General features: G+C 50.2%; 1 protein-coding gene across 1 annotated transcript in view; it reads right to left on the bottom strand.

Annotated features, from left to right (window-relative positions):
- The window catches only part of LOC130041054 (CAP-Gly domain-containing linker protein 1-like), a 166,430-nt gene that overhangs the window by 59,774 nt on the left and 83,425 nt on the right, over positions 1-23,231 (bottom strand). Inside the window, 3 exon segments of the mRNA XM_056133076.1 lie at positions 21,162-21,275; positions 22,090-22,581; positions 22,615-23,046. Coding sequence (XP_055989051.1) covers positions 21,162-21,275; positions 22,090-22,581; positions 22,615-23,046 — 1,038 coding nt within the window.

Here is a 23,231-nt window from a genome sequence, read left to right as displayed (position 1 = left end):
CCCATTTAGTTGTTCTTGTAACCAATGGTTTTGAGTCTATGAAGTTCCTGAGCTGTTGTTTGTCTGTGAAACTGTGTGTTGTTCCTTCTATTATGAATGAGAGTCTTGCTGGGAAAAGTATTTTGGGGGAGGCATTTATTTCATTGAGTTTTTTTACTATGTCCCACCACTGTTTTCGGGCCATGAGGGTTTCATCAGAAAAATCAGCTGTGAATTTTAAGGATGCTCCTTTGTAAGAGATTTCTTTCTTCGATCTTGCTGCTTTCAGAATTTTGTCTCTGTCTAAGGTTTTGGTCATTTTGATCAGAATGTGTCTTGGGGTATTTTTATTCGGATTTCTTCTAGCTGGTACGCTTCGGGCCTCCTGAATGTGGTCACAAGTTTTCTTCAGCTCTGGAAATGTTGTAGCAATGATTTCTTTGACAGTTTCTTCTTCATCGAGGTTTTCTTCCTGTCCCTCTGGGACTCCAATAATTCTTATGTTACCCCTCTTGGCTTCATCACGATCTTCTCTTGCCATCTGTTCCCGAATTGTGAGTCTCTTTTCCATTTTCTGCTCTTTTCTGGAGAGTCTCTGAACTTCATCTTCGAGCTCACTGATTCTGTTCTCAGCAGCTGTTACTCTGCTGCTTAGGCCTTCCACTGAGCTTTTCAATTCGCCTACGAGATTTTTCAGGTCTGACATTTCTGATTGCATTTTCCTCATTTCTGCCTTCAGATCCTCTTGTCTTCTATTGGCATTGCTTTCCATTGTTTCTTTTAATTCCCTAAGCATCCTAAGTAGCTCCCTTCTGAATTCCTTGTCAGAGAGGTTGTCTAACACTACAGTACTGTTGGAGTCATCTGGGCTAGACTCTTCAATATGAAAGTTTGGTGGGCTTTTGCGTTGCTTTACCATTGTGAGAGGTGTGGTTTAGTCCTTCACGTTCACTGTTACTATTCTGCTTTGATATGCAGTGTGAGTTAAGATAGGCTTATGAGTTATTGGCTACTGTGTTTCTAGTGGCTGAGCTAAAATAGAGAAGTTTCCATCTAAGAAGTTAGCTTATGGTTCCTATGGCATATGTAGTGGGAAAATATTTCGCGGCCGCATTAGCGGCCGCGGCTCCTGAAAGAGTCCCTGGCACTAGGCGAGGAGTTGGGAAAGTCTCCTGTTTGGAATTGGAGCCGTTCAGCTTTGTTGCCCAGAGCTGGGCCTCTGTGCCCGTCCCGCGCAGATCAGGGGTTGAAAACCGGCTGTCTAGGGGCTGTTTCTAGCTGCGCGTGCCCAGAGAGGGACCCGAGCCCTTGGGGGCGGGCTGTACCTGTTGGAATTGGAGCCGTTCAGCTTTGTTGCCCAGAGCTGGGCCTCTGTGCCCGTCCCGCGCAGATCAGGGGTTGAAAACCGGCTGTCTAGGGGCTGTTTCTAGCTGCGCGTGCCCAGAGAGGGACCCGAGCCCTTGGGGGCGGGCTGTACCTGTTGGAATTGGAGCCGTTCAGCTTTGTTGCCCAGAGCTGGGCCTCTGTGCCCGTCCCGCGCAGATCAGGGGTTGAAAACCGGCTGTCTAGGGGCTGTTTCTAGCTGCGCGTGCCCAGAGAGGGACCCGAGCCCTTGGGGGCGGGCTGTACCTGTTGGAATTGGAGCCGTTCAGCTTTGTTGCCCAGAGCTGGGCCTCTGTGCCCGTCCCACGCAGATCAGGGGTTGAAAACCGGCTGTCTAGGGGCTGTTTCTAGCTGCGCGTGCCCAGAGAGGGACCCGAGCCCTTGGGGGCGGGCTGTACCTGTTGGAATTGGAGCCGTTCAGCTTTGTTGCCCAGAGCTGGGCCTCTGTGCCCGTCCCACGCAGATCAGGGGTTGAAAACCGGCTGTCTAGGGGCTGTTTCTAGCTGCGCGTGCCCAGAGAGGGACCCGGGCCCTTGGGGGCGGGCTGTACCTGTTGGAATTGGAGCCGTTCAGATTTGTTGCCCAGAGCTGGGCCTCTGTGCCCGTCCCACGCAGATCCGCCCCAGTATTCTTAAAGTAAAGGAAGCATCAGATAAAATTTCAAATTTCCAACACAAGACCCAGGAAATGGCTTGTGGAGAGAGGTCCAGTGGAATATAAGAAATGTCTTTTCTTGTTTCTGCAGAGAGGAAGCAGCATCATAAATAGCTGAGGCTTGGCACGACTAGAAGAAGACACAGCAGAAACTGGTTAAACAACGTTTGAGATGCTGGAAAAACTGAAGGACTTTTCTCTAGGTTTCTCCATGAAGGAGGAGGGTGATGGATATTTCAATATATAGGGACTTGAGGATTAGTCATAGCACTAATTAAGTACTAGCTTACATTAACAGTTTTAATTTCATACTTAATTAACATGATTGTGAAAAAATCCATATTAGGGCATCAAATTTTTGCGTGCTTCAGCTAACTTGCAACATTGCTTTCTGTAAAACTGCTTGGCTGCTTTGCACCTGGGGGAGAGGGGACTTGGAAAGTGAACAGGGCATAACTTCTTTCTAAACCAAATGTGACAGGATTCAGGTGTATTTACTGTTCCTGAAATGTATTGTCTCAGTAAAGTACCCTGCAGATTTGGGTAAAGGAAAACTCAGGATGCGGTGGTTGGGGGAAATTGCCCTTTCCTGGAGTGTATTGGCTCACTAAAGCACCCTGCACACTTGGGTAACTCAAAATGTGGATGGTCAAGGGAGATTACCTAAGGCTTAATGATTCCGGCTATAACCTTGCTTGTGCTGACAATCGATGTACGTAAATGCTGATCTTTGAATCTATAGGCTAAGGACTGAGGTACTTTGAAATGGATTGGTTAAGAAAGTATATGTTGTTACAAATCTATTGGCTATGAAATGTGCGGGCCTTGCTGTAACAGCCAGTGAAGGCCTATATAAGATCCCCTTTGAAGAAGCTCGGGGCCCTCAGCCACTGCCCACTCTGGGGTATGCTGTGGAGCCCCAGCATGCTGGTCTAAATAAACCCCGTTTTTACTCCTGCAGGAATTGTGTCTATCTGGTCTCTCCGCGCCTCCCAGGGCTAGGGAACTCCCGATCCCAACAATTGGAGCTCATAGCATTATCCTAGAATGAAAAATAATATTTTTAATTATTTTTTATTTTTTAGGAATAATATTCACACTGCCAATATCACTAAGAATAAACAGGAAGGCTGTTGGTCTTGGCAGGCATTGTGTTCAATGGAAGGTAAAGGACGTAGGTAAAACAAAAAAACAACTTGAAGTTAAGGGATGATTTATAGTTCTCCAAAATTACAGGTTTCCAAATAAAGAAGGCTAAGTCAGAAACGATATCACTGTCACTGTATCGCTGTCATTCCGTTGTTCATCAATTTGCTTGAGTGGGCACCAACCAGTAATGTCTCCATTCGTCCCTGTCACGTGCTATTGTAGCCCGATGGCATATTGGGGGCTCTTTCAGGGTCAGGGGAATGAGGACCATCATTGTTATTATTTTTGGCATATCGAGTGTGCCACGGGGTAGCCTGCCAGGCTCTGCTGTGCGGGCAGGATACTCTCGCTGTGCGGGCGGCATACTCTCGGTAGCTTGCCGGGCTCTACGAGAGGGATGGAGGCTTTTGAGGCAGCCTCTAACCAACTTTACAGACGAAATAAATAAATCAAGTGAAATACTTTAGATAAAATGTCAGAATACATTATATAATCCCTTTAATAAATGGTTCTACTTTGCAGATTTTTACAAAATTTTGTCTGGTTAGGACCACGTCAAAGTTGTCTTGTTTTATGAATTTCTGTTATCAGTGACATATTTTGCCCTAATATAATTTGTGATGTGATAAAAAAATGGACACAAGAACACAAAAATTTTTCACATATATCATCTAATATACATACTCTGCTTTTTTGAATAAGGTATGAACAGATAAAAATCCATTATCATTGGGTCAGATAATCCAATGCTTGAGGTGTGGACGCCTTTTATGTGGCTGACTCCTGTCTGATCACTAGCACTTCATGGTCTACACTCTCTCCCGGCATCATGGCTGGGTATAGCCCAGGAGTCTCAAGCACTGCCAGGAGAGCCCCGTAATCCCTAGCACTGTAGGGTTTGAGCAGCACCACATATTCAGGCCCCTTGTATCAGAAATGATATAAAGACATAAATGTCTCCCTAATTTTGAAGAGACTACGTTGATTAACGGGCTGGAGCGATAGCACAGTGGGTAGGACATTTGCCTTGCACGAGGCCAACCCAGGTTCTATTCCTCCGGCCTCTCTCAGAGAGTCCAGCAAGCTACCAAGAGTATCTTGCCCATGTGGCAGAGCCTGGCAAGCTCCCCCTGGCATATTCGATATGTCAAAAACAGTAACAGACAAGGCGCACAATGAAGACATTACTGGTGCCCGCTCGAGCAAATCAATGAGCGGGAGGACAGTGCTACAGTGCTACTTTGATTAAAAACAGGAAGCAGAGTCGGGGAGTGGATCGAACGGTTGGAGATGCATCAGGCCCTAGGGCTGACCCTTGACATGGCCTCGTCTCCTTGTCCCTGATGGCTGGGCCTCCAAACACCAACAACACCAACAAATCTTGGAAATCTCGGGTCTAACATCCTCCTAACACCACCTGTTCAACATCAGGGACTTATCCAGGGTACAACTGGCAGCTTGACTTCATGCAAAGGATCAAATGCTCAAATGTTTAAGGTATAAATATCCATTGGTTCTTATTAATAGCTTGCATGGATGGGCAGAAGCTTTTCTGATCTGTACTGAGAAAGTCAGAGAGGTGGCTTGGTGTTTCTATGTAATTTAGACAGATTTGGACACAGGAAGTCATTTTCTATCAACCAAATGCATGGGTGAAGGAGTTGTTACTTTTCATTTTTATTGTAAGACTGGGTATGCCATTATGCTTTGGTGACTATTGTGTTTGTTAACTTTCATGTCCTCTGAAACAAGAAACCATTTTGCCCTCAGTAAGCCAGAGAAGACCTTCTACTCCTCCAAGGTCTAATCCTCTCTAATAATATTCCTCAGCCTAATCTGTCTGATCTTTTTTCTTTTAGAAGTTGATGATTCCAGGAACCCAACTCATTCATTGTCTGGGGCCCATTAAAAACTAAGTTATCATGAGGTTTCACCCCTTATGCAGTCAGGGTCAGCATCCCTTTGTCAGCAGGAAGAAACTCCAGAAGTCAGATCTTCAAACATTTTTCCTTTCAAGATTTCAGGTGGTGAAATCTTAGGGGATAGAGGTGGTGGATTCCTACCTGTCTATATTGTGGGTGTGAGAGCCCCCTACTGGAAGAACTGCACTCCCTTTGAAATTCTTCTTGGTCAGCTGCCACTATTCATTCCAACTTAGTCTAAAAGAGGAAGTGTAGCCTGAAATGCAGGGTCACTCTCTCCTCAGCTTATGAGAGGCCCTAGAGGTCATCCAAGTCCAACTCCATACGGGGCTTTGAGAGCATGACCAAAGCGAAGGGGGCATCGGTAACTCCTCACCTATACTCACTGGGAGACCTGGTCCAGGTTCGGTGACATTAGACTGCCATCCTTGAACCTCAGTGGAGAGGTCCCTACCCCATGACCCTGACCATGCTGTTCACTCTAAAGGTGGACAGAATCAAAACCTGGGTCCATGCTTCACATGTGAAAACTGCCTCCCCCCTTGAAGACAGGACGACAACGGCCAGTGGTGTGTCCTGACAACTGGAGACTCTCCCTCCAAGGTAAAACTGAAGAAAGTGATTGAAGGGATCCTAGGGAGTGGCACGGGTTATTCTCTGCTTCTGTTTGCTCAGCTGTGAAGCAAACTCACTATGAGCCCAAATTTTGGCACTGGGTACTTTCTGCCACTATGAATTATAGCCAATGACACTCAGGAAGGACGGAGGCTGCACAGTTTCACCTTGATCTGTACCAGTTATGGCCCATCCTGGGACTTGTGTTTGTTTCGGGACCTATAACTTGTAAGATTCCCCTTGCTGAGCCTATTGTAACCCAGAAGTATAGGATAGACTCCCAGCAATTGTACCAAGGGTCAGCTAGAAGAGTTGGTTTGTTTGCACATATGGCCTAACCTCTGGCTTGTACCCTTCCTATCTCATTGACTCCGGTACAGGCATATTGTTACGGAAGGGGAGCTGGGAAGGTCAACTTCTCACCCTGATCCCAGCCCTCATGGGACCCCTAGTGCTCCTGCTTCTGTTCCTGACTGTGGGCCCCTGTTTCCTGGATGAGTTGGTGGCATGGAGTTTATGAAAGAACGTGTCAGTACCATTCAGCTTAAGGTACTCAGAAAAGTATTTCCCTCTAACAATTGTAGGGGTCAAGATTGACCCTGCTCAACCACGGGCATAAAAGAAAAGGGAGGAATGAGAGACAGAGAAGCAAAGGCAGCGCCATGACAGGCTCTTACAGAAGCCAGAAAAAGCTGGGCGTAGGTTTCAGTTCTGGAATTCCTGCGAATTGGGCACAGATACCTGGAACTGAGTCATGATTTCCCTGAAGCGAGATAGCCTGGGTGAGGTCAACGAAGGGTTACCAATCAGGTGCAGGTAGGGAAGCTTCCCTATGTAACTCAACTTATACCCAATCAGCTAAGTACAAGTAGTGAGAAACCCCTCATACTGCGGCTGAAATGATAGTCTGCGGAAAGTCCCTGTTACATGATGCTATGGGATAAAAGTCCTTCAGTTTTGAGACTCGGGGCCACTCGTTCTGAGAAGGCTGCCACTGTGTTGGTGAGCTCGATGAGGGCCCCAGCTTGAGCTAGCCGAGCTAGCTAATAAAAACCCTTTGCTTATTGTATCGCAACTTGTCTTTGTGTGAGTGCTCTGGGGAGATCTTGGCCCGGTTTGACACCACCAACAATGAAAATTATACCCACAACACTAACACCAACAGCACAACCACCAGCAACACAAATACCACCACCAGCACTGACAACACTGTCACACCCACAAGCACAGCAAACTCAACAGGAAAGCCAGGAAGAATGCCCAGCCACTGGCATACCTGTGAAACCAAGACTCGGCTTAATGAATGCGAGCACCAAAAAGGAAGGAAAACCCACCCGCACACGCCAAGAAACCAGAAGCAATTTTACCGTGTCTTGCCAAGAAAGTTATTGGGCCATCACTTGTCTTCAGTGGGAAAAATCCATGCATGGGGCTGTAAAGGCACTAGATACGGTCCCACATCCATCCTAGGGGGTCTCTCTCCTTGGCTTGTATGTCTGTCTCAGGCAGGGGAGCCCCAACCCCAATTCCAGAAATTCTGGGCCAGCCAGGCCAGCTGAGCCCACCCTGAGCCCTGAGCACTGAGTACCGAGCGTGGCCGGGCCAGCTGAGCCCAGCCCTGAGCACGGAGTACTGAGAGTTTGGGGGCTCCAGTCCTTCGAGGCTCTGGAGCCTAGTCAGCTAGGGTGGGCATGTCTGCACCTTCAGTCCTGCACCCATGGATGTGGATGCTGTGGGCGCTTTCTCGGGGTGTCCGACCCGGCAGTGGCCACAGTGTTCATGGTGCGGGACCTCTGTGCCCCCGGGTAGGGGGCAGATGGCGGCTGTCTCCACCTCAGTGCGCCCCCGCACACCTGGAGGGGATGCCCACGCAGGCGCGTTCACTGCCCCCCAACACCGTGTCCACACACCGGTCTGTGTGTCCACCAGCAGGCGCCTTCCGTGGCCGCTGTCCATGCTGCGGGCCTTTTTCCTCCTGCTAGGGCCCACCGGGGGCGCTGAGCCCGGAACAGCGCCTGCCTTTCAGCCAAGTGGCTCCCCCTTCCCATCAATGCCAAGATATTCCTGTTCCACTGAGCAGCCGTTTGGATTTGGGGGTGCAGGTTGGGCTGCGTGACTGGTCTGCAGGAAACTAAGCATTAAATGACCTTAAAAACGCCCCGCGTCCAGGCTGCAAAGCAGGAAGAGGCTGCAGCCGGGAAGAGTTAGACTGTTCTTCCGGTGCCAGGGGTTGTACCTCCCCAGCGCGGGCTGGCGGGGAAGGGAATGGGTGCACCCTCTGCCCTGCACCCCCGTCGATGGCTGCTCTTCCCCACCGCACCCAGCATCCGCATGAACCTTCTCATAACGTCCCTGACGGTTGCGAGAATACTGGGAACCCACGTCAGACTCTGCACTGGGTGCTCCTGGCATGTGTCCTTAAGGCGATTGCTTCAGAGATGGTTGCCTACCCTACACGCTTTTCTGTATAATCACACACAATAGTAGAGAATTTGTTTGTCTAGTATTCACAGAAGGTTTATCCTTTTGTAACCAAAATGACGGTGTCCCTTCCTTCCTTCCTTCCTTCCTTCCTTCCTTCCTTCCTTCCTTCCTTCCTTCCTTCCTTCCTTCTCTTCCTTCCTTCTCTTTCTTTCTTTCTTTCTTTCTTTCTTTCTTTCTTTCTTTCTCTCTTTCTTTCTTTCTCTCTCTCTCTTTCTTTCTTTCTTTTCCTTCCTTCCTTCCTTCCTTCCTTCCTTCCTTCCTTCCTTCCTTCCTTCCTTCCTTTCTCTCTCTTTCTTTCTTTCTTTCTTTCTTTCTTTCTTTCTTTCTTTCTTTCTCAGTCACCGTGAATTGCAAAGTTACTCATGATTGAATTTCAGGCATAGGATATTCCATCCCAGTCCCACCAGTGCTCATGTGCCTCCACCAGTGTCCCCAGTTTCCGTCCTGAGCCTGTCTCTCATGGAGGCACTTTCTGCCTCTTTTCAGCACTCCATTCTGCTCCAAGTTACTGCTGCCCCCGCCAATGGCCTACTGTAGCCTGTTCTGCTCTGCCCCCAGCTCCTAAAACTAGCAAGTTTCCTGCTGGAAACTGTTTCTTATTCTATGTTTCGGCTGCCTTGTGTTATTCCCTGACTGTGTTTCTTCATATCCTGCATGGTAGGAAGACCATTCATGTCTGTGCTTCTTCCTCTGATGCATTTCACTTTGCCTGAAAGTCTCCAGAGCCACCGATGTGGTAGCACGTGACATGACTTCATCTTTCCTATGACTGAGTAGTATTCCACTGTTCCTTGATCCACTCATCAGCTCGTGGGCACTTGGGTTGGTTCCACATTTTGGCTCCTGTGACTAGTGCTGCAATGAACACAGGAGCGTAGAAGTCTTTTCTGCATTGTGGTTTTGGGCCCCAGTATATATTCCCGCTAGTGCTACTGCTAGGTCATATGGAAGTGCAATTCCTAGTTGATTGAGAAAGGTCCCTGTTGTCTTCCTAAAAGCCCGGGCCAGTTGACATTGCCCCAGCAGTGTGCACGAGGCTTCCTTTCCCCGCATCTGCGCAGCACTGCTTGTTCTGGTTGGTTTGCTTCTTTTTGACTTTCAGGGTTACACGTGGAGATGCAAGGAATAACCTCCATCTGCACTCAGGAATTATTACTCCTGGTGGTGCTGGGGTTATTCCTGGCTCTACACTCAGGAATTACTCCTGGCGGTGCTCGGAGGACCACATGGTTGTGCAGGGGATTCAACCCAGGACGGTTAACGCCCTCACCTGTGCTGTCGTTCCAGGCCCGGTTGCTCTCGTTCTTCTGGATGTGTGCCAGTCTCTTGGCATCAGATGACATCTTGTTTTGAGTGGCATCTCCCTGATCATGAGCAATGTTGAACATTTTCTCACACGCCTTTTGGCTGGTTGTATTTCTTCTTTGAGGAAGTTTCTGCTCATCTCTTCTCCCCAGTTTTTGATGAGGTTGGATTTCTTTTTTCTTGTAAAGTTCTACCAGTGCCTTATATAACTTGGATATTGATCCTAAGTCAGATGAATGGTTTCCACTTGTCATTGGGCCATTTTATTTTTCTTAAATTTTTATTAGTGAAACACCATGAGGTACAGTTGTAGACTTACAAAGTTTTGTGCTTGGGTGTCAGTTATACAATGATCGAATACCCATCCCTCCACCAGTGCCCATTCTCCACCACCACCAGTCCCAGTATCAATCCCTCCCCCATCCGCCCATCTCACCCTACCTCTGTGGCAGGGCATACGTTTTGTTATCTTTCTCATTGTGAGTGCCGTGGTTTGCAAAAGAGACATTGAGTGGCAATCTTGTTCGGTCTATAGTCTACTCTCATCACGCATTTTCAGTGGGCCATTTTTGTATTCTGGTCATTGTTTCTTTTGCAGTTCAGAAGCTTCTAAATGTATGTATGTTGTATGTAGCTTTTTGGGTCACACGTGGCGATGCTCAGGGGCTACTCCTGGCTCTGCGTGCAGGGATTACTCCTAGCACTCCTCGGGGAAATATATAGGATGCTGGGGATCAAACCCCGGTCAGCCATGTGCAAGGAAAGCGGCCTGTCCCTCCGCTCTGGCCCCAAGGTTCTGAATTGAATGTAGTCCCAATTGTTCCTCTTTATTTGTTTGGCGTGTCCAGTGGTCTTGCCTCATTGAGGATGCCGCTAACTTCAATATAACGGAGATTTCTGCTAATCTTTTCCTCTCTATACCTTATGGATTCAGGTCTGATATCCAGGTCTTTAATTCCTATTGATTTTATTTTGTGCACGGCATTAGAAAGGGGTGAGTTCATATTTTGACAGTGACTGCCAGCTTTTCCAGTACCATTAGTTTTAGAAGGTTTTCCTTGCTCCGCTTTATGTAACATAGAATTTAAACAGCAGGAAATGAGCATTTATATAAGTTTATATGAGTCTTTACAAAATAAGTTTATTGTTATCCTATAACTATGAATAATTAGCCCACTATATATTTCCTGTGTGTATGCATACAGCAGGTAGGTTGACATATATATTTAGCACATACTGATAGACATATGCATAGATGTGTTACTTGAAGGCTTTAGCCTTCTCTCTGTAGAGAGAAACAACGGTCCTCAGACTCACATGAAATATAAGAGGCACTAGAGAGAGAGTATAGCACGGATGGAGGGTGCTTGCCTGTTCCAGTCTCACATCATACACGGCCCCCTGGCACTGCCAGGAGTGATCCCTGAGCACAGAGCCAAGAGTCAGTCCTCAGAAGGGCCCAAAACCTTCAGTATGTTTTTTTGATGTTTCATGACACTATGTTGGTTTGCATAAATCCAGATAAGTCTTTCCTCTCTGCAATAGAGTCTACCCCGCATGCAGACAGGAAAAACCAACTATGGGACCCCAAAGCCCTCTTCCAGGGAACAGTCAGGGGATCTGTCTAAATGACAGGAGCAGGGATTTAACAGGTACTTTTTCATGTGCCCTACAAACCTCAGGGTGACCCTACAGGCAGGCCAGTTCAAGGGAAGACTGGAAATCATCACTGCTATGGAGAGTGAGGAATCCAGGACTCTGCAATGACTAACTCAGTCTGGGCCTACTCTCAGCGTCAAGGAAAAACCTGGAAACCAGGATTTCTCCCAGCCCTGAAGAAGGGATGGGATGGACTCCTTTCTGCCAGGACATCTCTGTGGAAAAAGGCCCAAACTACATCCAGCTCAACCTGAAGGCTCGAGGCCATCCATCCAGTTCATCGTGAGACATCTTCTGGCCAGGCCTGGGTAGCTCTGACGTGCCAAATCAGATTAATGCCACGATTGGTGTGTCTCCTGTCTTTAGCCGATCCCCAGGACTTCTCAGTAAATAATGGGATATCCCAAATGGAGAGTTCTCTAATCTTACTGCGTTTATGCAAAAGAACAAGCCAGGTTTGTTAAACTATCTTGCAAAGTTTTAAAATGAAGGTGGAGAAAAAACCATGTTTCTGTAACTCGTTTTTTGTAAGAACCAGATTCTAATTCTACAGAGGTGATTGAAGAAATGTATTGAATCTTGATCTAAAAGGTACCCCCTCTTTTGGGAAATTTAGATAAAACTTGGTTTACTGTCTGTAGGTAAACAGCCTAATCTATAAAGGAACTCAATGTTATACATGCTGTTACTAGTCTGATCAGAGCATTGGAAGCCAGAGTTTTACTAGGGTGAGGCTCATCTCAAGAGTACAGAATTAATTGCTTTCCCCAGCCTGTGAATTGGCCAAAGTGTCAAGAAAGGGCATCTAAACTGGTTCAATTAGAATGGATTAATATCTAGTTCTAAAATACTGTGAATTTTCTTTCTATCCTTTTTGTATTGCATCTCATTTTCTGTGAAGAGTCGTTTGGAGAGAACAAGGATGTTAACAGCTCTTAATTTTTGTTGCATCATGGGATTAACAACAGAGAATATTTCCTCTACGCCAGAATGCTCTGCAGAAGAGGAAGGATGGACATTGGAGGTTTCCAAAAGGAACTTGATGGATGATTTACCAACAAGGAAAGTTGCTAATTGGTCCATTGCTGGACCAATGCAGTGGAATATTATTAAAGGGTTATGCTTTAACACTAGTGAAAACCATCTTCCATGGGAAGGAACTGAACAGCAAGTAAGGTAGAAGTAATTCAGAACTGTGCTTTCTGTGCCAGTAATGAACCTAGAGGAAATCCTGAGCCTCCTCTCCTAACACCTGTTCAGCATCAAGGAACTTAGAGGAGGATCGGCAGCTTGACCTTATGCAGATGATCAAATGCTCATACGTTCAAGGTATCAATATCTGTTGGTTCTCATTGAGAGCTTCAGAGTATGGGCAGAAGCTTTTCCTATCTGTACTGAGGAAACCAGAGAATGGCTTGGTGCTTCTGTGTCCATTAGAAAAATCTGAACACAGGAAGTCATTTTTCTATCAACCAAACTTGCGGATAGAGTTATTCCTTTCCATTATTTTAGTGATAGATATGGGTATGGCATTATGTCGCTTTGGTTTCTGTTGTTTTAACTCTTGTTTTTTAAGACAGCAAACAACGTTGTCCTTACTGGGTCAGAAAGGACCTTCTACTCCTCCAGGGTCTAACCATTTCAAAGTGATATTCCTCAGACTAATCGATCTGATCTTTTCTTTCAGATAACTTCAGGAACCCAACCAATTCATTGCTGAGGGCCACTAAAAAGATGAAGTAGCATGAGATTTCACCCCTTGTGTAGGCAGGGCCAGTGCCCCATTGTCAGCATGAAGCAGCTCCAGAAGATGGACCTTCTGCCATTCTCCCTTAAAGATTCAAGGGGGTGGAATTTCTCGGGGGGATTTGATGTAGGCAGATAGATAGGGAAAGGCCTTTGCAATGAAACAAATTTTCATGGAAGAAGAATTCCTGGAATGACCCACCTTGTGGATACAGAAAACAAAGGCCTGATAAGACCATCCACAGACCCTCAGGATATAGGCCTCCCCATGAAATTCCTCTTTTTGGACCTCCCTGGTAATCTCCTTAGCAACCGGACTTTCACCCAGGAAGAAGCTTCACGTGGGGACAGGCTGGAGAAACCCTATAAAGGCCACCCTGGAAGAAAGGCAGGGTGCGCACATGCTGCCTGAGCCCATGTGTGCTTACGTCCACGTGGCTGAGCACATGTGGTGCCTGAGCACATGTGTCGCCCGTATCTCCCCTCTTGAGATGTGTACTTTCATGCTTTCGTGTCGAATGCTGGGATGTGTGGAGGGGCTCTCTCCACCCTCGGAGAAGCCCGCGTTCTCTCTGGACGCGTTACTCTCTCTCTTACTCTCCTTTCCCCCGCTTATCTGCTTATCCCTTTCTCTCCCTCTCCAAACATCCTCCAAATAAAATCTATTTGTTTCACTGCTTGTCTACTCCTGAAATTCCTTTCTGTGAGGCGAGACAAGTACCCAGTAACCCTGGGTCCCGGGTGGCAGAGGCGGGTGGGGAGAAAGTGACCGTCTTTCTCCTCCCCGCTTCCCATAAGTCACCCGTGGGGCCTATCGAGATCACTACCATGAGAGTCCATGCCCGTGGCCAGCAGGAGGCCATGCTGGAAGGCGGACTTGGCCCAAGCACCCCTTAGAGGCTGAAAGGGATGAAATCTCTGCAGGGCTGGGCGGGGGCTTGTGCTGCAGGCAGGGAGGGGCGGGCAATGAGAAATACCAAGATGGGCCACATCACTAGCCCTGATGGAGCTCAGAGGTTCAGAGGCATTGAGCACCAGCTGGAAACTGAGGCGCCTCGGGGAGGAGACGGCAAAGCCAGTCACACGAGCAGGTGGTCAGCAAGGTCAGGGAAATACCCTCGCGGCCAGCCTCGAGCCTGAGGGTCTGGGCGGACTCGGCGAGTATGCAGGGAACCCAAGGGGGGGGGCAGAGGTTTGCTCTGGGGGCTCCTATCTTGTTTTCTCACTGGCCTTGTGAAGAGTTCTCTGTTTCAGAAAAGACCCCAGATGGGCCCGATTAGCCGGGGCCAAGGCTAGCACGGCATCCGGGTGCTGGGGACCAATGACAGCCCCAGAATCGTGCCTACACGTTCTCAGTCCCATCAGAGGGAACCGCACGGGACGTGACCGGGAGACCTGTCAGCACCAAGCCGGAACACGGCGGCGAGCACACTGACACACAGCATGCAGGGAGCAAGCCTGGAAGTGGGCGAGGGCTCCCAGGTACCAACCTGCCGCTCTCGGCCCGCTTTGCATTCTCTAACTCCTGAATCTGCCGTTCAGCCACCTGGAGCTGCTGCCTGAGCTTCTCCATTCCCAATTGACCTCGGAACTGGCCTTTCGGAGCCCATCGAGCTGCAAGAGCTTCTGCTGGGTGGCCTCCAGCTGTGCCGTGGCGTCGGCCAGGCCTGGGCTTGCTGACTACACATGGCCCGCAACCCCTCCAGGTGCGTTACCTTCGTCTCCGCCTCCTGCAGCTTGTTCAGGGCGTCCTCCATCTCCACCAGGTGCTGGTCCTCGGTCTGGTCGAGCTTGGCCCGCGCGGCCTCCAGGCTGTTCTTCTGCTCCTGGGCCATCCTGACCAGCCGCGACCTGAGTGTCTGCATCTCGGAGGCGTGCGCTGCATGCTCGGCCGCCCACTGGGCCTTCAGGCTCTCCACCTCCTGCTGGGACTCGAACTGCAGCCTCTAGATCTGCATCTTGAGCTTGGCCAGCTCGGCCGCCTTGACGCCCACGCCCTGGCTCACGGACGCCTTCGACTCGCCCATGGCCTGTTGGTGTGGGGCGATGGCCGTCTCCAGCTTGGACTTCCACAGGGCAATAACATCCGCGTTCTCCTCCTCGTTGGCATGGTCCAGCTTGGTCCTCAGCCACTCGTTCTCCTTGGCGAGCTTCTTGGAGGCCACCTGCAGGGCCTTCGCCTCCTTCTGGTGGGAAAACAAAATTTCCATGAACTTAAAAGCAGGAAGGAAAAGAAGCAGACATAGAAATTTTTCTTTTGCAAACTGACTGTTTGCTTTGTTAGGGTCCGAGCTCAGGACAGCCTCACCTGTCAAGGAAAACTCTGAGAGACCAAGTCCATGCAAAAGCAAGAGGTTTATTCGAGCATGCTCGGGCTCACAGCATGACCGCAAACCGTCAGTGGCTGAGAGCCCCGAGACTCTTCAGAGGGAGCTTTTTATAGGGCAACTTTCCGCTGTCTCAGAAAAGCCAGCGCACAAATCACCCAATACATTCGAATTATCACATTAGATGCTGCACGCAGGCAGTCAATCACTTTGTAACAAGGCATTTGATGCTGCACGCAGGCAGCCAATCAGGCCTTCTCTGGCCCCATGACCTTATTTGGTGAATTCCAGGGGCAACAAGAAGATGGGGGTCCTTGGTGCTATCAACAGGACGCAGCTGCAGGGCAGAATATGGGCTGGGACTTGCTTTTCTAGGGCCCAACTGTCATGGAGCTATCTTTCAGGTATTCAATTATGTAGGCTAAAAGTAACGTTCTTGCTCAAGTTTTTTTTCCAGAAAAATCAACCTGAGGACACATGTGCTGCAAACGTAAAGGAGTTGGTGCTTATAAGCATCTTTGGTTCTGTTAATTTTGAGTTAATAATATAGCAACTTCCAGTTTCTTTCCCAGACTTTATGGATTGATGGTGTCTGTACTGCATGGTGTTTCTTTATTTTCGTCTTGTCAAATAGCTATGGAGAATCACTGAAGGTATTCATTTTAGGCTACATTGGTTATGAAGCTTTGCAATAATGCAATAGAGGTTTTATTTGTTTTGGGTTTTTATGCCTTTAAACCTCACCCAGTGGTTCTTTTTTTTTTTCATTTTTTATAATTTTATTTCTTGAATCACCATGAGATCAGTTACAAAGCTTTTGGGTTTAAATCTTGGTTATAAAATGAAAGACCCGTACCTTCACCAGTGCCATTCTCCACCACCAAAAACCCCAGTATACCCCCATCCCCCACCCTCCCCCTACCTGTGGAGAGATGATTTTCACATTACGCTCTCTCTACTTTGATTACATTCAATATTTTGACACTGGACCCACCATTATTATTTGGGATTTTACCCCAACACTCAGAGCTGCTGAAAGGGCAACAGTAGACAATTTGTTTTCTATTCCTGGTTATGAATAATATATGATGTCGCGTGGTTGTAGTAGTGGCTGTGCGATTTTGAAATTCCAAAATTTTAACAATTAAATCTGGAGGAATTTCTTCCCAAAACCTGCTGGGTTCCAGGATTTGTTCCTGAGTCTGTGGGATCATGGCCGTTAAGCAGATTGATCAGGAGCCAGAAAGGCCGTTAGTGGGCGGTGACTAGGGGTCTTGCTGGGATGGGGAGGAAAGGGCTGGTCCCACCCCCATCCCGTGAGGCCCCACATGTCTCATCACTGAGGGCCCAAACCTGACTGTCCAATGGCCTCTGGAGGATGGCGGCCACCGAGCCACCAAGGGGGAGCAGGTGGAGGGGATAGCACCCTTTCCTCCCTGGAACAGCCCAGCGACAGTAACCTACTGCAGGGTCCAGATGCATTTCTGCCAAAAGCCACTGGATTCCAAGATTTGTGTCAGAGTCTCTGGGATCATGGCCGTTAAGCACCTTAATCAGGAGCCAGAGAGGCCGTTTGTGGGTGACGACTTGGGGTCTTTTTGTTTAGGAAAGGGCTAGCTCCACCCCCATCCCGTGAGGCCCTACGTGTCTCGTCACTGTGGGCCCAAACCTGACTGTCCAATGGCCTCTGGCAGATGGTAGCCACAGAGCCCCCAAGGGGGAGCAGGCGGAGGGACAGCACCCTTTCCCCCGTGGGGTGGCCCGGCAACAGTAACCTATTGTGCGATCTGGACATATTTCTGCCAAAAGTTGCTGAGTTTCGAGATTTGTTTCTGAGTCTCTGAGATCATGGCTGTTAAACAGCTTGATCAGAAGCCAGAGAGGCCGTTTGTGGGTGACAACTTGGGGGTCTCGTTGGGGAGGAAAGGGCCAGCTCCACCCCCATGCCATGAGGCTCTATGTGTCTCGTCACTTTGGGCCCAAACCTGATTGTCCAGTGGCCTCTGGAGGATGGCGGCCAGTGGGCTGCCAGGGAGAACAGGCCAGGGCACGAAATCTATTCCCACCTGGGGTGGCCCAGCGCCTCTAACCTACTGCAGGGACTGGACACATCTCTGCCAAAAACCATTGGGTTTTGAGATTTGTTTCTGAGTCTCTGGGATCATGGCTGTTAAGCAGTTCAATCAGGAACCAGAGAGGCCATGTCTCCAATTATATAGCTGAACTGGAGGTGGTTTGTGGGTGTATCTCCCACATATCTTTTACCTGTTTACTTTCTTGGTCAACTCTGCCTCAAGTTTTTGGGGTCTGGCCAAACGCACGGCAGCAATTTGGGGTACCTGGAAGTCTGAAGGCGCCATCAGGCTGCTGATGCACTCGCCTCACAGGTACAGACTGACCTGCTGGTGGCACCATACCCCCAACCCAGTGCTTCTTAGGGTTTACTCTTGCCTCTGCACTTAGACATTGCTCCTGCCAGGGCACAGATGACTGGATGGGATTCCTGCCATTGAACCCAGATCAGCCACATGCAAGTACCCTACTCACTGCACTATCTCTTTAGCCCAAGATAAACGCTTTTAAGAAAATGGTTTACAGGCCCAGAGCAATAGTGCAACTGGTAGGGCATTTGCTTTGGCCAATCTGGCTTCAATCCCTGACATTCCATATAGTCTGCCCAAGCACTGTCAGGAGTGATTCCTGAGTGCAGAGCCATGAATAAGCCCTAAGACATCACCAGGTGTGGCACAAACATAAAGAAACAAAAAGAAATTGGTGTATCAGAATTCCATTGTAGAAACTGTTTGACTTATTTGACTCTATAATTCTTGATTGTTAGCCAAAAATCTTTTATAAATGAACCTGAGCATAATCAGTTATCACTGGCAAAAAGAAATAATTTTATTAAAGTAGATATAGGACACTTGTTTGCTCAAATACTGCTTTACATAGTTTGTGAAACAATTTCAATAATGGTTATTACTAAAAATTTCAATTGATACAGATCTTTCACTTGTCAGACAGTTGAGAATCTCCAGAGGAAAATACATCAAAATCATACATACAATTATAGAAGTTCTTATACATGTAGCCTGGATGGTACATTATTTATCACTTTTTACATAACTAGAAAACATTCAAATAAAGAAAAATAGATTGAAACTGGATGATAAACTTCTGATTGTTGAGGTCCTTCATTCAATTTTTTTGTGGTAAGAAAATCCAAAATTAGTAATGTTGAATTTCTCATCATACATTCATCTAAAACCACAGTGAAAAACGTAAACCTTGTAAAGACAGTAAATTGGTTATTTCAGGTGTTTCACAAGTAGCTTGTTATGTCATCCTTCAAGTGCTAGTGATTGCTGCACAGTGCAGAGAATGGGGTGGCCGGGCCGAAATCGTTGTCGTAATTGTTGAGGTCGTTCCCATTCCCGTCGAGAGCCACCTCGGATATCATCTCCACTTTCATCTTGAGGTCCTGATTCTTTCTTTGGAGGTCCACAATCACGGAATTCAGGAAATCAATCTGTGTTAAAGGAGAGCGTGAGACGGTGAGCCATCTGCGGGAGCCATCGGAGCCCGCCACAGAGGAGGCTGGGCCCCGCTTCCAGTCCCCGCCCCAGGGTTTGAGGCAGCCAGAGCTCCCCTCTCCCTTCCTGAGCGCAAGCTCCCGGGTGCCCCAGGGAAGACCCCAGGAGGACATGCTGGGCCCCCTCGGTTCCTCTCAGAGCAGGGAGTCAAGAGGGCCTTCCCTGTCCTACAAAGACAGACTCACTTCTTTAAAATCCACGGGGGGGAAAAATCCCACTTTGCAAAAGCAAGCATGACTGTAGGCACAAACATTCATGTTTCATTTAAAAACTGGCAGGTTTGGGTCTGAGTGATAGCACAGCAGGAAAGGTGCTTGCCTCGCACGCAGCCAACCCAGGTTTGATCCCTGGCATCCCACAGGGGCCAGCGGAGAGCAGCCAGGAGTGATTCCTGAGTGCAGAGCCAGGAGGAAGCCCGGAGTATCGCCAGGTGTGGCCCCCAAAGAAAGTAGAAAGAAAACCATAAAGCTGACTGATTCTTTTTCTCCCTCGGGGCAAGTTCTGATGAGGAGTCTCTGAGAGTGCCCAGGCCCTCCCACACTGGAGCCAAGAAACACAGATCTCTCTTCCTCCAGGTGAAGAAAACAAACAAACAAAAAAAAAAACAAATCATGGAAATGTTCAGTTCCCAACAATCCCATGCAGGGTCCACCTCCAGAGCCCACATGCAAAGTTCACTTCAGCCCACATGTGCCCTTCAGGGCCTCCGGCTTTTAAGTACAGAAGTGCAGGAAGTGAGGAAGTGAGGGTGTGTGGAACTCCTCAGGGCACTGGGACGCAGATGGTCCCCTTCCTCGGAGAGGAGAGGATTCAAACTATAAAGTGCTGCAGACCCGGGTGGGATGGAAGTGGGGTTGGGGAAGGAGAGATATCAAGGAGGCCCCAAGGCTGACTCCTGCCGCAGGCCAGACCTGAGCCTGCTGATGGTAGGTGCGGGCACTGGGGTCTGCAGCCAAGTGTGCACACCCCAGAGGACCCCACCCAGCTGTCTCCCTCGACAGGAGCAAGAAGCAGGAAGGCGGCCCAGAGGACCAGACTCCCCCAGCTCTGCGCCCAGAGCATGCGCAACGTGGCCGGGACAGCCACATGTTGGTGGACGTTTCCGTTGGCGACCGGACCTTCCTGATGGGAAGGAGGCCCTCCAAAGTGGTGTTCGACTCTGGCAAAGTGAAGATTTGCCAATTTTATGGGAGCCCGAAGCCCAGGTTCTGGGAGAGCAGCAGGAGTAAGGGCAGTGGAGGGGTCTGGCTTCTCGGCTCTGGCAAGGACGTGACCCCTTGACTGAAGGGATGTGTCCTTGTCCATGGGGCCTTTCACTCCATAAGCATCACCTCTTGTGCTGGGAGCATGTGGGGATGGGGTTCCGGCAGCGTGTGCCCAGCCCCTGGTTCTCACGCGCGCCAGGTGAGCACCGCCCCTTCTTCCTCAGCTTCCTTCTTTTTGGCTTCTTTTATTGTGATTAATCAATTCATTTGGGGGGGGGCTTTTGGGTTACAACCCATCGTTGCTCAGGAGTGACTCCTGGCTCTGCACTCAGGGACCATATGAGATGCCGGAGATGGAACCTGGCTTGGCCACGTGCAAGGCAAACACCCTACCTGCTGTGCTATAGCTCCGGCCCCATTCTCGGATATCTTAAATGGTAGATATTCCCCGACTCTTTTGAAGCATACACGCATATATACATATGTACATGTCTGTGTATGTATACACGCTTATCTATAACCTTTGTGGGTAGTCAGTTTGGTTTGCTTGGTGGGGTGGGGACTATGCCCTGGCTCTGTGCTCAGGGATCACTCCTGGCGAGGGAGGAGCAGCCCAGGCCGTCAGCAGTCACTCGAGCCCGGGAAAGTGAGGCTGTGAGGTCAGAGGGCACTGGCTCGCCTTCTCACGGTCATCAAAGAGCCTTGAAATGCTGCGTATGTCAACACATGTGGCTTCTCTTCCTGTCCCGGCCCAGGCTCTGGGCGAGCTAACTGGGGCGTCCAGTCCCTGCCGGGCTCCTTGCTCCTCCGAGCAGTCTGGGAGTGGTCAGCTGTTCAGTGGTCTCGCCAGGGCGCCCCATGTCCCCCAGATCCTGTGTGGTCACGCCGCACAGCACCTCCCCAGGGGTCATACAGGGGTCACGCAGGGGTACACTTCCCCTCCTGTCCCATGCCAGAACCAGGGACCAATTACTCCTGGCGGTGCTCAGGGGACCAGATGGGATGCCGGGGATTGAACCTGGGTCTGGCATGTGTAAGTCAAACGCCCTCCCCGCTGTGCTATCGCTCTGGCCCAGGATATAGTTTCTCTCAAGGCTGAGGCCGGGCCTACACGCCCTGGTCACCACCATCACCCACCTCATTCTGCAAGTTTGCATTGGTGTTCCTGGTGTCCTCCAGGGAGGCCAGGGTCTCTGTCTTCTCCTGGGACAGTTGCTGCATAAAATGCCTGGCATCTTCCGCTGTCTGCACAGCCTGGAGAGAGAAACCTCGTTGAGCCACGCTGGGGGGGTGGGGGGCAGGGAGGGGTTGGCGACAGTGGCACAACACAGCGCGAAACGCCCCACAAACCACCCACACCTGCCACAGTGGCTCCGGCCCCGCTGGCCGCCGGTTCATCCTACGGGGACTCACGTCTGAGCCGCTCAGCAGCAAGACTGACACCCAGAAACAGCCCAGGGCTCCCAAGAGCCTCCATTCCTCACACAGAATAAAAATGACATGAGCGAACAGCTAAGCAGGCCTGGGTGGAAAGCGTGGGAGGGGGGAAGGAGAGGAGATGTGAGCAGTGAGCACCGGTGTGGGAGTGGGAGAACGGCAAACCCTGAGTCAGCTGGGAAGAGAGAACACCTGCCCGGCACCAGGCACCCTCGAGTCCAGGCTGCCCTGCACCGGGGACACTGCTGGTGGCACAGGGCCCCCCCGAGTCCCAAGTGAGCAGACTCAGGGCAACCGCTCAAAGTTCCCCCGGAAGACACTGCTTTGCTTTACAACTTAGTGCCTCTCTCATGCCTTCCCTTACGTCTTGAAGAGCCACAGTGCAATCTTCCATGAGAACTCCCCCCGGAAATGAACATACTGTCCTTTCTCGGTTTTATTCACAGCTTATGCCTTGTCCTAGAGGTCACCAGGCACGTGGTGACGAGCTGTCCCTGCGCCCGCAGCAAACAGCCCGTGACACACGGGTTCCGTGGAGGTGCACCTCTCCTTGTGCCGACAAAGAGCAATCCTCTTAACCGCTAAAAGGGGGTGCCCGGGGCCAACGGGGGTCGGGCCTGCTCCACTTTACCGTAAAAGACTGCAGCGTCTCGAGCTCTCTGATCTTGAAGGTGAGCCTGATCTTGTCCTTCTGGGCCTCCAGGAGGTTGGCCGAGACGTGGCTGCTGGTCTGGGCCAGCCGACTGACCTCCTTCTGGAGGAGGAAGTAACTGCCGGCCAGCTGCTCCTTCTCCCGCAGGATCTCGGCCACCTTCTGGTCTGACCGCGCCTTCTCCTCCAGCAGGTCCAGGTGCTCGGCCTGCAGCCCCTGTGCGTGCGTCCGCAGCTCCTCCGCCTCCTGCTCCAGCAGCCCCAGGCGGCCTCGCAGCTGGCTGGCCTCGTGGGCGGCCGCCTGGGTCTCCTGGGCGCGGGCCTCCCGCTCCTGCGCCAGGGCCTGCTGTGCCGCGAGCCTGTCCTCCGCCAGCCGCCGGCACTCCTCCTGCCGCTCCGCATCGAGCGCCTCCTTGGCCTGCAGCACGCTGGCGTGTGTCTTCTCCAGGCTGCGGGCTGCGTCCCGGGCCTCCTGCAGCGCCGCCTCGAGGGCGCCCTGGCTGGCCGCCAGCCCCTGGAGCTCCTGCTGCAGCGCCTCCAGCTCGGCCTTGTGCACGGTCTTGGTGGCCTCGTCCAGCTGCGTGCGCAGGCAGCTGGCCTCGGTGCCCAGCAGCTCCTTGGCCTGCAGCGCCGCCTCCAGGCTGGCGCCCAGCTTCTCCTGCTCCTGGCGCAGCAGGTCCTTCTCGCGCTGCAGCTCCCTGTTCCTCTGAGCCAGGCCGTCACGCTCCAGCTTCAGGGCCACGCACAGGCTGTCGAGCTGCAACTGCTTCTCGAGGGCCGACTCTTTCTCGGCCGTGAGCTCCTCGATCTCTTGCACCAGCGACTTCTGATCCCAAGCCAGCTCATGATAGGAGCACTGCAGCTTCTGGATGATGTTGTCCTTGTCCTTGGCCAGGGATAGGTTCTCCAGAACCAGCTTCTTGACATGCTCCTCCAGCTGGCCCCTCTCCTCCAGGCCCTTCTTACACTCGGCCTAAATACCAGAAATGGAAATGGCAGCGTAGTCTTACCTGCACACGGTGTATACGCGCGCGCGCACACACTCACACAACACACACACACACACACACACACACACACACACTCGCAGGATGGAGAGGCTCAAACACAGTTAGCTTCTTG

The sequence above is a fragment of the Sorex fumeus genome, unplaced genomic scaffold, assembly GCF_029834395.1.
Source record: "Sorex fumeus unplaced genomic scaffold, SorFum_2.1 ptg000096l, whole genome shotgun sequence".
Classification (NCBI taxonomy): Eukaryota; Metazoa; Chordata; class Mammalia; order Eulipotyphla; family Soricidae; genus Sorex; species Sorex fumeus.
Note: the sequence above shows the minus strand (reverse complement) of the source record. Positions and strands in the feature narration are given on the sequence as shown.